This window comes from Ischnura elegans, chromosome 8 (assembly GCF_921293095.1).
Source record: "Ischnura elegans chromosome 8, ioIscEleg1.1, whole genome shotgun sequence".
NCBI lineage: Eukaryota > Metazoa > Arthropoda > Insecta > Odonata > Coenagrionidae > Ischnura > Ischnura elegans.
Genome location: NC_060253.1, coordinates 59306074 through 59318264, shown reverse-complemented (window position 1 = coordinate 59318264; position 12191 = coordinate 59306074). Strand labels below are relative to the sequence as shown.

General features: G+C 39.3%; 1 protein-coding gene across 4 annotated transcripts in view; it reads right to left on the bottom strand.

Moving 5' to 3' along the window:
* LOC124164305 (multifunctional procollagen lysine hydroxylase and glycosyltransferase LH3) overlaps nucleotides 1-10883 on the bottom strand; it is an 83426-nt gene extending 72543 nt beyond the window's left edge. Inside the window, exons 1-2 of one of the 4 annotated variants that reach the window (XM_046541556.1) lie at nucleotides 10766-10883; nucleotides 7437-7592 (exon numbers count right to left, since the gene is read on the bottom strand). In XM_046541556.1, coding sequence (XP_046397512.1) covers nucleotides 7437-7592; nucleotides 10766-10868 — 259 coding nt within the window. In that variant the 5' untranslated portion in view covers nucleotides 10869-10883. Of the gene's footprint in view, nucleotides 1-3644; nucleotides 3801-7436; nucleotides 7593-10765 lie in introns of those variants that run through there. The other 3 variants (XM_046541555.1, XM_046541557.1, XM_046541559.1) reach the window with 3 other exon arrangements.
* Nucleotides 10884-12191: the final 1308 nt, after the last annotated feature.

Below are 12191 nucleotides of genomic sequence, written 5' to 3'. Positions count from 1 at the left end.
AAATATAAAATACGACAGGCTAAGTGGGTGTGATGCGTCCTCTTAAAGAATAAAATGAAAAATTGTAGTTGTTTCGTCGGTTCAGACAAGATGCCAAATATGCAGAGGGGAAATTGGCAAAGAAAACACTCAAGAGATAGATACTCAAGTGTAGCTACCATTAATACCGACGCGACGGCTTTACATAGAACTCTAGACAATGAAAATGAAGTTTTAAATATGCTCCCATTAAAATTGATAACATAAATAAAACGAAACAGTAAGGCGGTGTACACAAAAAATCATCCAAAATTTCAAATCCAGTCGCAAACGAATTTCATCCAACAATGTTTGATCTTCAAACCAAAGCACCACGTTTTATGGCAGAAGATACGCTAACTTTTCTTACAAGCTCACGAGTGGCGTAGCCAGGGGGGGGGGGTCCAGACCCTCCTCCCCACCCCCCCGGAAATATAAAAACACAATAATTTTTCATCGTAGTAGAAAACAAAATATTGAAAAAATCATGAATTTACAAAATATTTTTAATGAAGTTTTTTTTTCGATTATGAAGAGCATTAAAATTAGTTTAAAACCCTCTTCTTAGAACCCTGTTTTTCAAAAACTTTCCCCCCTGATTTTGGACCCCCCCCCCCCCCGAACGAAATTCCGGGCTACGCTACTGAAGCTCACGTGTTTTTTTTACGAAGCATGCACCAAAGCGAAAAAAATTCAAACCAAATAAGTCTCGGATAGAACCGTCAACTGATGTATAACTCATAGCTTTCTATAAACGACACTAAATATAGGTCGACACATTCGAGCAAAATGAAAAACCTTGGAAGCAAGACGAGCGAGGAAATACCAAGAAAGGAACCTCGCAGCGCGAGGATCTGCGAAAGAATTCTCTTGAGAACACTTGTGTGAGCTATCATCAGCCGGCGCGGCGCATCTTTTGCAAGATAACCACTTCCTCGCTCACATAAAGCACGAACTACTGTCCGGACGAGCCCCGGGAAAGGATATGGGATATTGTGTGTGTGGGTGAAAAGAAACCACCCACGGAAGAGTAAATGAAAAAAAAAATACACGGAGCTGCCTGAGGAAAAGCAAACACTGCATTCAACTCGCTGTGGTGAAGATGCTGGGATCGGAGCCGCGGGCGAAAGGCGTCTGCGAGAAAGAGCGAGAGATAGAGAGGAAGTGAAAAAAACCGGCGGGAGGAAGCGAGAGAGGAGAAGAAAGAGGGGGAGGGGAGAGACGGGGCGATGTAAACAGCTTCGGTCGCCGTGGTTACGTGACGCTCCGACCATACCGCGTCCTTCACGCCTCGGAAGAAAGTGATCCTCAAGGCATTCCAGCCGCGCTGTGCCATACCGAATCGTATCATGGTCAAGAGCATGATACGAGTCCATTGCCTCCTACGCCCACATCCGTACTGATAGATGACATAAAAAAAAAAGAATACAAAAAGACTGCGCCGAATGCGGGAGGAGCAATCCAATGATCTCGGGAGGAAAAGTTCATCTCTATCTTATGGACCCCTCTCAAAGAAAGACTCCCATTCTGAATGCTTCTGAAGGCGAGGCCGCTCTCTGTTTCACACGTGCTGGACGCGTTGGCGGATGAATGTCTTCATCCGTCGGCAGCGTTCTTTACCCGTTTCTGAGAAATCCGTAGCACGCATACCCGACACATGTCACGCACAATTATCGCAGTGGTCTCGCGAATTGTATTTTTCCTAGGAATCACAAAATGCGTTAAAATTAATTTAAACATTACTGGAACAATCAATAAGTTAAAAGTTCCCGAGTACAGGCAACCGATAATAACGTGATCGTTCCATTAATACGAATGAATTGAGAACTATCACACAATTCTTGACCATGCTCCTAAAAAATTACGGAAACAGAGCTCAACATGATGTATGAAAATTAATATCATTTCAAAGATGTCAAAGAAGTTCAAATACAGCTTTTGAGCCACTGGAACTAAGAAGCGAATGCAAAATGAGACGACGATAAAGAAAACCTTCCCTCATATTATTTCAACTTGCATAACATGTGCTTTCCTATACGGTGAGAAGAAAAGGGAGCCTCCATTTCTAGAAGATTATATTATTATTATTACCGGGGAATACTATAAAAACAGCAACTCAATCAATAAAATATCATTACCTCTAAGCGAGAAGTGCGATGGTGCCAAAGGAGCTTAAATAGAGAAAAGTTACACCATAAATTATTTTCACAGCTCTTTTTTCATTAGTGAACATATTAGCAATAATTTAAACAAAAACAGGGATAATATAAAAATATATATAATCGTCTCCATGGGGGAAAAATAAAAATTAAAAAAGGTAAAAGACTCCTGAATAAATGGGATAAAAATTTCATTCGCATTGTTGAGAGACTTTCAACGACTAAAAGGGGTACTGCCAAAAAGCTACAACAATGGATCGAGATTTCTTCCGCTGAATCGAGAGAAGTTACGTATTCGAAGGAGGAACAAAGGAATCAACTAACGAGCGGCACTTTCTCGAAAAATCCTCCACGCATTCTTCCTTTGAGGGTTCATGTTGGCGTTGCCTGCAAGAAGGTTATCATCTTTCGCCAGAGAGAGAAAAAATGAAACAAAATTACATCACATGACCAGAGGATGACGACTCCCACGCCTTCTCAGCACTTCCCATTCCCGAATTTCAAATGGTAAAAAAAAAGAAACGGAGAATCATAACTAGAAAAACCAGGCTATCTTCAATCCCGTCCCCAAAGAAAGAGACAGTACGGGCCCGGGAATGAAATCGTTAATCTACACGCACATGCAGCCGGTCGTTGACGCGACCTCCTTGCGCCGGGGGTCGCCAATATTCTTTCTAGCATTCAGGGTCGTTCGGATATCCCTCGGCCAGCGCCAATGATTTTTCCGATTTGAAATGGTTCCAGCCTACCATTCGAATTTAAAGTAAGAGACGATGAATGAAAGCTTACAGTTCGGGATATTAAATAATACTCCTCCTTTCACGGGCTAAACATGAGGACATCTGCGCGTAGGCGGAAAACAAATGCTCGACTTCTTACATCTCTTCAAGCGATGGGATGAAAAAACTGAGCATGGAATAACAGAAAAGCCCTCCTAAACGAAACTGACGTCATCTCTGCATTTAAGAATGTCACAGTATAGTGCATCGACACTATTCCTCGATTGCTTGGATGAAGTGAGGGCCACAGTGTGACTGAAAACCTACAAGTTACGCACGATAAAGTTTACATCCTGAATTACACTAAAATCCAGAATAATTACGAGATATGGATACCAAATTTAAAATGTTGCTGCTTAGGTTGCGATCAAGGCGCGATTGGTGTCCCTCCATTCTCCCTCTTTTGACCCAAAAATTACAATAAGGGTCTATTGACATACAAATATAGTTCATGTTTATCATTTATCCTCTGAACTAGGCGCAAGTAATTTACCGCGGTAAACTATATTCAAATACGTAGCGATAATAAAAAGATCTTTCATCAGAATTTATGAACAATTAATCATCCAGCTTAACATGCATTATTAAAAACAATGCAAAGTGTCCCACAGTGCATATGAGTGATGCTTGCAGCATCCCTAATCATGTTTGTAGATGTGAAGCATCGAAGCGTACGAGTATCACTTACCTTTTTTATTTTTCCTATCCTTCAAGGATGCCCCATTGAATAAAGTGGCAAAATAAAGAAGAAATAACATTAACGCTACCCGCAACCACATCATCTCATCGAAGACAAGACGCACACAACCATTTACACTGCACCAGTCCTTATTTGCAAATGATTTTTCTCGTAAAATATTTAAACCTCCTAGTGGCCAAAATCAGAACTACAACCGGATGAACCTCATTTTGAGACGATTTGGATGCCTACTGCTGCCACCTTGTGTTCAACAGTTTGAACACCTAGCAAACGAAAGGGCGGTAATCAAAATTTGAAATACTAATTTCAATGCCGCAACACGTAAAAACAGTGCATATTTGACACTCATGCGTTCTAAAATGAATTTAAAATTAATATAAAGGTAATGGAAAATATTATACACAAAAATAAATACGTAAGTATACTCCTAGTCTATGTAAGCCTAGTTCACAAAAAATAAGGTAATGGAAAATATTATACACAAAAATAAATACGTAAGTATACTCCTAGTCTATGTAAGCCTAGTTCACAAAAAATAAGGTAATGGAAAATATTATACACAAAAATAAATACGTAAGTATACTCCTAGTCTATGTAAGCCTAGTTCACAAAAAATAAATGCATCTTCCACTTCCACAAGTTAACGCATTCTAAGCTGGTAATTTTGAGTAGACTCTGGTAGACAGCATAATTAATATGATGTGATTCTCAATTACATTTTAGATTAGAATGATGGCTCATACATACTATGAGCTATGGCAGCTACATTCAAATTATTTATCCTTGTTGAAATGACTTACAATATGGGGTTATTCCAGCTCAAATGAGAATTTCTCCATGCTGCCTATAGTCCGGTATATTATTTTGGTTTCCAATAATTCTTTCGCAATTATTTTCCCGAATAAATTCTTTCGTTTCATATCGTCAGTAGAGTGCAAAAAACAAATATATCATATTTCGAATTTTGTGCTTTTGAAGATAAAATTTTCTAACAATTTTTGTGAAAGAATTTTAGGTATTTTTCTTCCTTGTTCATGAAGTGTGCCTACCAACTCACTGCATTGAGTCGGTAATTTTTCTGATAAAAAAAAGATTTTTCTTATACTCTTCCTACAATCGTCACGGTTAAGTAAATATTCGATTTGGAGATCACCTTTTTACTAAACAAATCGCATCCAATCACTCCATGTGCAATGACCTTGGACATGATGTGAGTCCCAAGTAATATGACAAGGAAGTATGTTAGGCCCTTGTTTAACCCCTGTTTCAGAATTTTTAAGAAAAAATGTCTACTTTTTCCACAGACACACCAACACATGAAAGGAAGAAGTAAGGAAAATGAAAATTTCGTTTATTTGGCTCTGCAAAAGGTTAATGCAGTTCATCAGAATACCGATGGCCATTTGTAGAGCTCCGAAAAAGCAATAGAATAATGAAAAAATATAAAAATATGAAGATTGTAATGTGTGTTGCGTATCCAAAAGGCTTAAATAAAATGTTTTATTGACTTATGCAGTGGTTGGAAATTTAAAAAATGCTGCAATTCTTTTTCACTTATGTGTCTGGTTGGATTTTTCTGAATATTGAAGAAAAGAGTAAATATCCACATTTCTAGTGCTAACACTCATAGAACTACTTTTCTTAGAAGCCAAAAAGGCAAAAATATCTCAAGAAAACTTTCTCTGTGCCCGTATAATGTGGGGTAACCAAGAATTTTATTCAGGAGGGTCCAAAACTAGGGGGTAACATTTTTGAAAGACAGGGTACTAAGTACATATAGGGTTTTAAACTGATTTTAACGCTTTTCATAATCGAAAAAAGTTCTTTCATCAAATAAATCTTTTGTAAATTCATGATTTTTCAAAACTTTGTTACATTTTCTGAAGCAAAGTATGTAATTGCATTTTGGGGGGGGTCCGGACCCCTGGACCTCTCCTCTAGCTATGCCACTACTCTATCCCCTTTATTCTGTATTATTTCCATCCACTAAACCAAAGGAGGAACCCTGCATCCTCTCCTCCCACTTTTTCTGCACTTGCAGCAGTTTTTCATTTTGATAAATAAAGCTAAAATCTATCTCAATCAATATTTAACATTAGTCCCTAATTTTGTTTTCAAATTCATATGTCACGATATGCCATATTCCTGTATATGTACTGTACAGAAATCTGCAATGTGAATCCACTTACTAACTCAATGGAAATTGGTATGGTAGATGACATGATTTTTTGGGTTTCCTGCTTTAAATGCTAATGCTGAAAACTTAGATATTCCTCAAATAGAAGAAATTATTGGTGAATCCAAATAGGGAAATGTGAATACATCATTTGCTACAAATGCTATGTCATGGTTACCAACTGATATCCACCCATCCTCACAAAATGGTCAATTTGTGGTGTAAAGATCACAGGAATGTCTAAACAAATTAAATTTCTGCCCAAGAGAATTAATACATTCCAAAATATACTAGAAATGAAAACTAAATTATGGATTTTTCAATTTTCAACTCCACTAGTTGTTGACCAAGAGCTCCCAAATCCATTCAGCACCAAGCTAAGGGCAGTGTCAGACCAATACAGCTGGGTCACGCCAGCCAGGATAACACTTTATTTTGCTCAATTGCGCAAAATAAGTGTTATCCTGACACCCTTGCATGCTTTTAAATTCTTTAGTTCATTCCTTGTCATGTTTTTGCTACATAAGACTTTCCACAGGAGCATGGAACTCCATAAATGCTTTTGCACTCCTGTGATATGCAGCTGTTCGGTACAGGCACAAAGTTGTGAATCTTGGTGACTGAAATCAAGTGACCAAGCCATGTTTCTTCAGAATTCTGTCCATACTTTCTAATGTCTCCACAATGAATATGATCTCCACGCATGATGCTGATGTGGTCGAATCATTATCCTCATTAGAATGGCATTCTGTGGATAGGCAAGAGTGCGTCTTCTCCACCGTAGCCATCATTTGATAGATCATTCTTTGCTTTTAACCATTCTTATGTAAAGCTGTGACCAAGTGCTCCATCTCTGAATCCATTGATTCATCATCAAAAATGGCGAAGACTTGGTGGGGTGGAGACCTTAAAAAGTGGCCTTTTGGATGTTCTTATCCTTCCATCATCACCTTTTATTGTGAACAACATACTGTAGCCATTTCCCTTCATAGCCTGCATCAGAGGCTCCATTTCTCTGACCTTATGGATATCAGGTAAAAGCTGATTATATGTCAATCTTTAACAAATTCTTATTTGCTCATTCATTAAAAAGTCTTTTCCAAGTCATAGCAAACACAGGTCTTCAGAGAGAGCGTAATGAAGTGTCAACAAATAATTTTAAAGGCCACTTAAATTCACTCCATTTTCAATAAAGTAAATTATCCAAGTATCAAATATGATATTTAACGCTAAGCAAGGGCACACCCAAGATCAAAACTAAGGGGGGGGGCAAGCCATGGTTTTTCAAGTTGTGGGTAAGATTTAAGCATGGAAAAGGTGAATGAAATCAACATTTTAAGGAAACTGTAACAGCTATTTATTAGTATTAAAATTATTTTCTTGAAAAAATATTATTTATGCCTTAATAATAATAATGAAGACCAACCATTCAAATGACATTAAAAAAGTTTCAAATACTGATTCAAATGCACATTGACGTATTTTAGCTTATGAAAATATATACCTGAGTTGTATAGCAGAAAAAATTGAAGCAAAACTTCACATCGACAAAGGCACCCCATCCTTTTACTTGTAAAGGCTGATTACAATGTTAGAATACTCACCAATTGGTGTAATAGTTCCATGTTCACCATCACTGCGGATTTCATATTTATAAGCCCTTCTTGAACCTTTAGCATCAGAGCAAATGCCGCTACTGGACACTATAGCAGATGATTTTGAAATGCATTCTGTAGCTGATTCAGATCCACCATCAGCACCTTGATTCATGACAGATAAAATGATAACTGTTAATTAAATATGAAGGAAGAAAAAATACTACTTAGTATGCATTTCATCAAAAAAATAATTGAAATTCTATTAATGGCTAAGGAATGGGTGAATTCTAATTGGAAAGGGATATTCATCTAAGCAGCTATGATAAAAATTAGGCACATTTCATTTCAGAGCTGCTGGGAATGACTAAGAGAGTAAAAGCAGAAAGGTGCTCTGTAAGTAATATGTAAATGGTGGCTCTACCCTAAACCTTGCTTCAACCTGATATGGATATAATGCAAAAAAATTATGTTTATATAACATAGTTCAGGATAAATAACCCTATAATTCCCAATGGAAAACCAATATACCAGTGAATATATAATTGGCCATAGGAAAAATCAAGGTAGAGCAGCTGTCTTTCCTTGACATGGATGCCCTGTATGTCGCTGGTACATTACCTTGTCTGATTGTACTGGATATGGCTTTGTCATGACTTCAGGTGGGTTTTCTGCCCTAACACCTACTCCACTTGGGGGATATAATGTCCTGGCTCCACCAGTGGCGGGACGTGCATATACGCATGTTAGCAACTGCACACCCAAAGATGAATGGATTATAAAAGAAAACTACATATGTATTCCTTTGCAATGAGAAAGATAAAAATCCTGTCCACACAGAGATGGGATATGAAGCTTCAAACGCTACTGCTATCTCCTTGGCAAATTCACCACTCTACAAGTGTGTGATCCTGTGGAATTACGCTGGCCGCATATTCCGCCCATGCAATTGCTTGAGGCTGCTCGGGCGGGAGGAGATAAGCGGGGAGCTTGCACTGCTCATATGAGTGTTGGGAGCAGACTCAAAATAATGCGAGTGTGCACGTAAATATTTGGTGAGTAAATTCCAGGCAGTGTAGCTGCCACCTATACTACCTGCACCTAGGATCCTAGTCCATCAACGCAGTCACTGCCATTTAGCAGCATTCATTTGAACTTCATGCCCTTTTTCATCACCATATTTCTTCTCTAATGCACACCCTGGATATATAACCACCAGCCGCCACTGGACTCCACCCATGGATACGAGCATAAATACTGGTAAAATGACTTAAAAAAGATTTGAGCATTGGTAAAAAGAGAAAATGCAGCCCTATTTTGGTAAAAGAAGCACTTTTTCCCCTTAGAATGCTGGAAATTTTTTAAACATTTTGCATGCTGACTGTGACATTAACCCAAAATTTTATTGCTACCTGGATATCTTGCACTTGGGTGCTTTCCCTCACCATAAGGATCGCTAAGGGCTTAGCTCTACTAGACCCGCCCTTGTGGCAGGGGGTGCCTCCTGCACAGGGGGTCTCTTCTGCTCTGGCTGACCTCTAAAATTGTGAGCTCCTACAGCCTGAGGGTTACTTACTGCAATTACAAATATCACAAACAGAGAGAGATACCCATAAGGGTAAGGTTTCGGTCCTCCCCACACCCTTCCCATACTTGCTTACGAGGTTTCTTGAGAAAGATCGAAGGCACCAAAACACTCTGTATGACAGCTTCCACCTAATAATGCACTCCATAGATGAGCAAAAACCTCAAACAGGCACTTGATCTGGTTACGATACTTGGTTGTAAAACAAACAAAACTGTGATCACTTTCCTCATTTCATTGTAATGAAACCCAGAAGATATGAGTATATATCTGCACTAGAAATAATAACTCATTAAGATTTAAAAATTGAAAGTTATGGAAGATTTGAAAGGTTCAATCATTAGAAAAGAAAGATCCTTTGAGCAAAAATATAATGGAAGAAACTCTGCTTCTCAAAAACTGAGATTTACTTATAAATAATTTTTAATATCGACTTAAAAATAAAAGTGTTAAAAGTAATAAGCAAATTTAATTTATTTTTGCAATGAGCAGTAAAGCCATTTCTTCAAACATGTATCAAAGCTAATTTACTCCTCTCTTTGGGAAACTGGAGTTCAGGGTTATACCAAAAGGAGGCGAGGATAATTAAACAAATCTTAACATTTTTCCACAGTAGGTGGCAATCAATGAATAAAATTATGATGTTGTGTTTAGCCTCATCTCTCAGCCAAGTTTCTCCAACCAGACAGGGAGCATGGTTGAGTTGAAGTTCCCACATCCAGAGGATACAAAAGAAGTGAGCGCGATTAACATGCCCACTTCAGCAGAACCTTGTTCCTTGATAAATTTATGTACACATGATTGTTACCAGGATTCTTTGAGAGAGTCTCTCTCCCTTCCCTTTTTGCAATGTTCAAGACATTCAAAGATGATAAGGCTGCATCATATACATATCGAAATCACATTCACTACAGTATTTTTTTCTACGCTAAAGTTTGTGCATTAGGACTGATTTTATACAGAACCTCATGATTCTTATGTTGCTACCACATGTTGTACATATTTTACATTTCAGGAAATAAGCAAGCCCTGATGAAGAATCTAAGTTTTACCCGGTGAATAACTTAAATGAAGTTTTCTCCGATTTCCAACCAGGTTAGGGTCTGCATATTGTAGGCCAACGCTTCATAGGGAAACTTTCCCAACATCTTCATGGTTGATGATGCCAAAGTCAGTGATGTTCTGGTACATATTCACCTCCTCCTTCACCCAGGTAGTCCCGGATTGATTGGTATTGTTGTTGGCTTTCCTGCCTTTTTATTCAAAGAATTTATTATTGAACTATTGACTTTCATTCAAAGAATAAAAAAGTCAGGATAGCCAACAACAATACAAACCAACCAAGAACTACCTAGGCGAAGGAGGAGGTGTATAGATACCAGAAAACTACTGCTATCAGCCCTGAAGATGTTGGAAAAGACTCCCAACTAAACTTCAGCCTACAACATGCAGACCCTAACCAGGAATAGTAGGTACCTGAACCCGAGAAGATTTCATTCAAGCAATCCCTGAGTACAGGCCACCCTCCATGCATGCGATTATTAGAATTGAGCATCATGATTGTTTTTACGACCTTCGAGGGATAATTTACAATGTACAATTGTACTTTCAAACAACAGGAATTATCTCTAGGTACAAGAGATTCACATATTCACACAAATACGCAACTGAGGCCAAAATTCAAATAATAAACAGTAAAAAATAATTATAACCTTAAGGTTCAGAACGAAATGCCGATCAAACTCCCACTCACCTATGGTTGCAATTCCTACTGCAAGAAAACAAAGCAATCCCACGAGGCAACGGCGAAAAACATCACAAGCATCAATACCTTCCATGTGGATGTATGATTTCATTTCTTCTAGCGCTCCTAAAACGCAACACGCACCGCTGAATGGACGTTGAGGTGATCCTCAAAGAAGGGTGCAAGGAGCCAGAATTCCCTATTGTGAGACACGAACGAACGTCAACGCCTGGGTAGGACCCGCCTTCCTCCCACCAACAGCTTTTCAATCCGACTAATTCGAACGATCATGAGGGACGAACTTTTCAGAAAAATATCTCCGTCGCACTATTGGACAAGGGGCGGGCAACCTCACGTCCCACCTTTCCTCGAGTGAAATGAACTCCCGATGCTGTTTTTTTCTTCTGACTCGTGCAGAACCATTCGAACTGACACAGGATGGTCTCCTGGGAGGGGTAGAACAAACCAACCCTCCGCGGAAGAACTGAGAGGAGTCTTGAGGACGCGAACCGGAGGATTTTCCGCAGGTGAAGACGAAAGAGAAACCCAGACGCACCGTCGACGTCCTCACAAAGAGTTCGTTGATAAGGAGCGTGACGGTGCCAACCGCCAACAGGGACGGCCGTTGCGGAAACAAGCCGGTAGCGAAAGAAATAGTAGAACTCTCACTCTCTCTCCGACTTTACCTCCGAAAGATCCACTTGAGTGAAAACAAGCGAATTTCATCGAAGGAAAAAAGGCGGTGCCACACGGGTGCACCGGACGGCCCCGAGGTTTTCATTTTCCTTCGCCGCCGGCCCGGGAAATCCTTTCTCTTTGTCGAAATAGCAGGATTCAAGAGATTTCCTATCGCATCCTTCCCCCACTACTCCTCGCTTCGGCGATATCGGCAGCTGAGAGTGGTGCCCAAGATTACGAACAGCCTGTTTACATTCCTATATTCAGCATGTTCACAGCCGTTTTACATTCAACAAGCGGCCTTCAACTGGGCCGTGGAATTGACCTCTGATTAAACATAAAGGCCCTTTTACACGGCGTACTTCATTGAGCAGGTAAGCACTAAAAACATGCACATATGTTGACATTGTGAGAATGCGAGCTTGGAATTAGGGCTGGGGTTATTTTGCCGTATCCCGTCGACGCATTTTCGCATGTGTTGCAGCAATTCACCGCTTTACGCGATGCTATTTTGATTGCGCCTCAGTACATACGTCAGATTGCACAATGTTGTGCCCAGAGTAAAACGGCCTTAAGACGTAACTCGAGGGTAGCAATTGGTGGTTAACACAAAAATTGCGTACCCCCAATCCAAAACTTAACGATCTAGTGATTAACAATGAATTTTCAATGGTATAAAGAGCATTATTACGATGGGGTGGAAAATAAAAAGTGAAACTTATAATGATAAAGTTTTAATATTCATATAAAATGCATG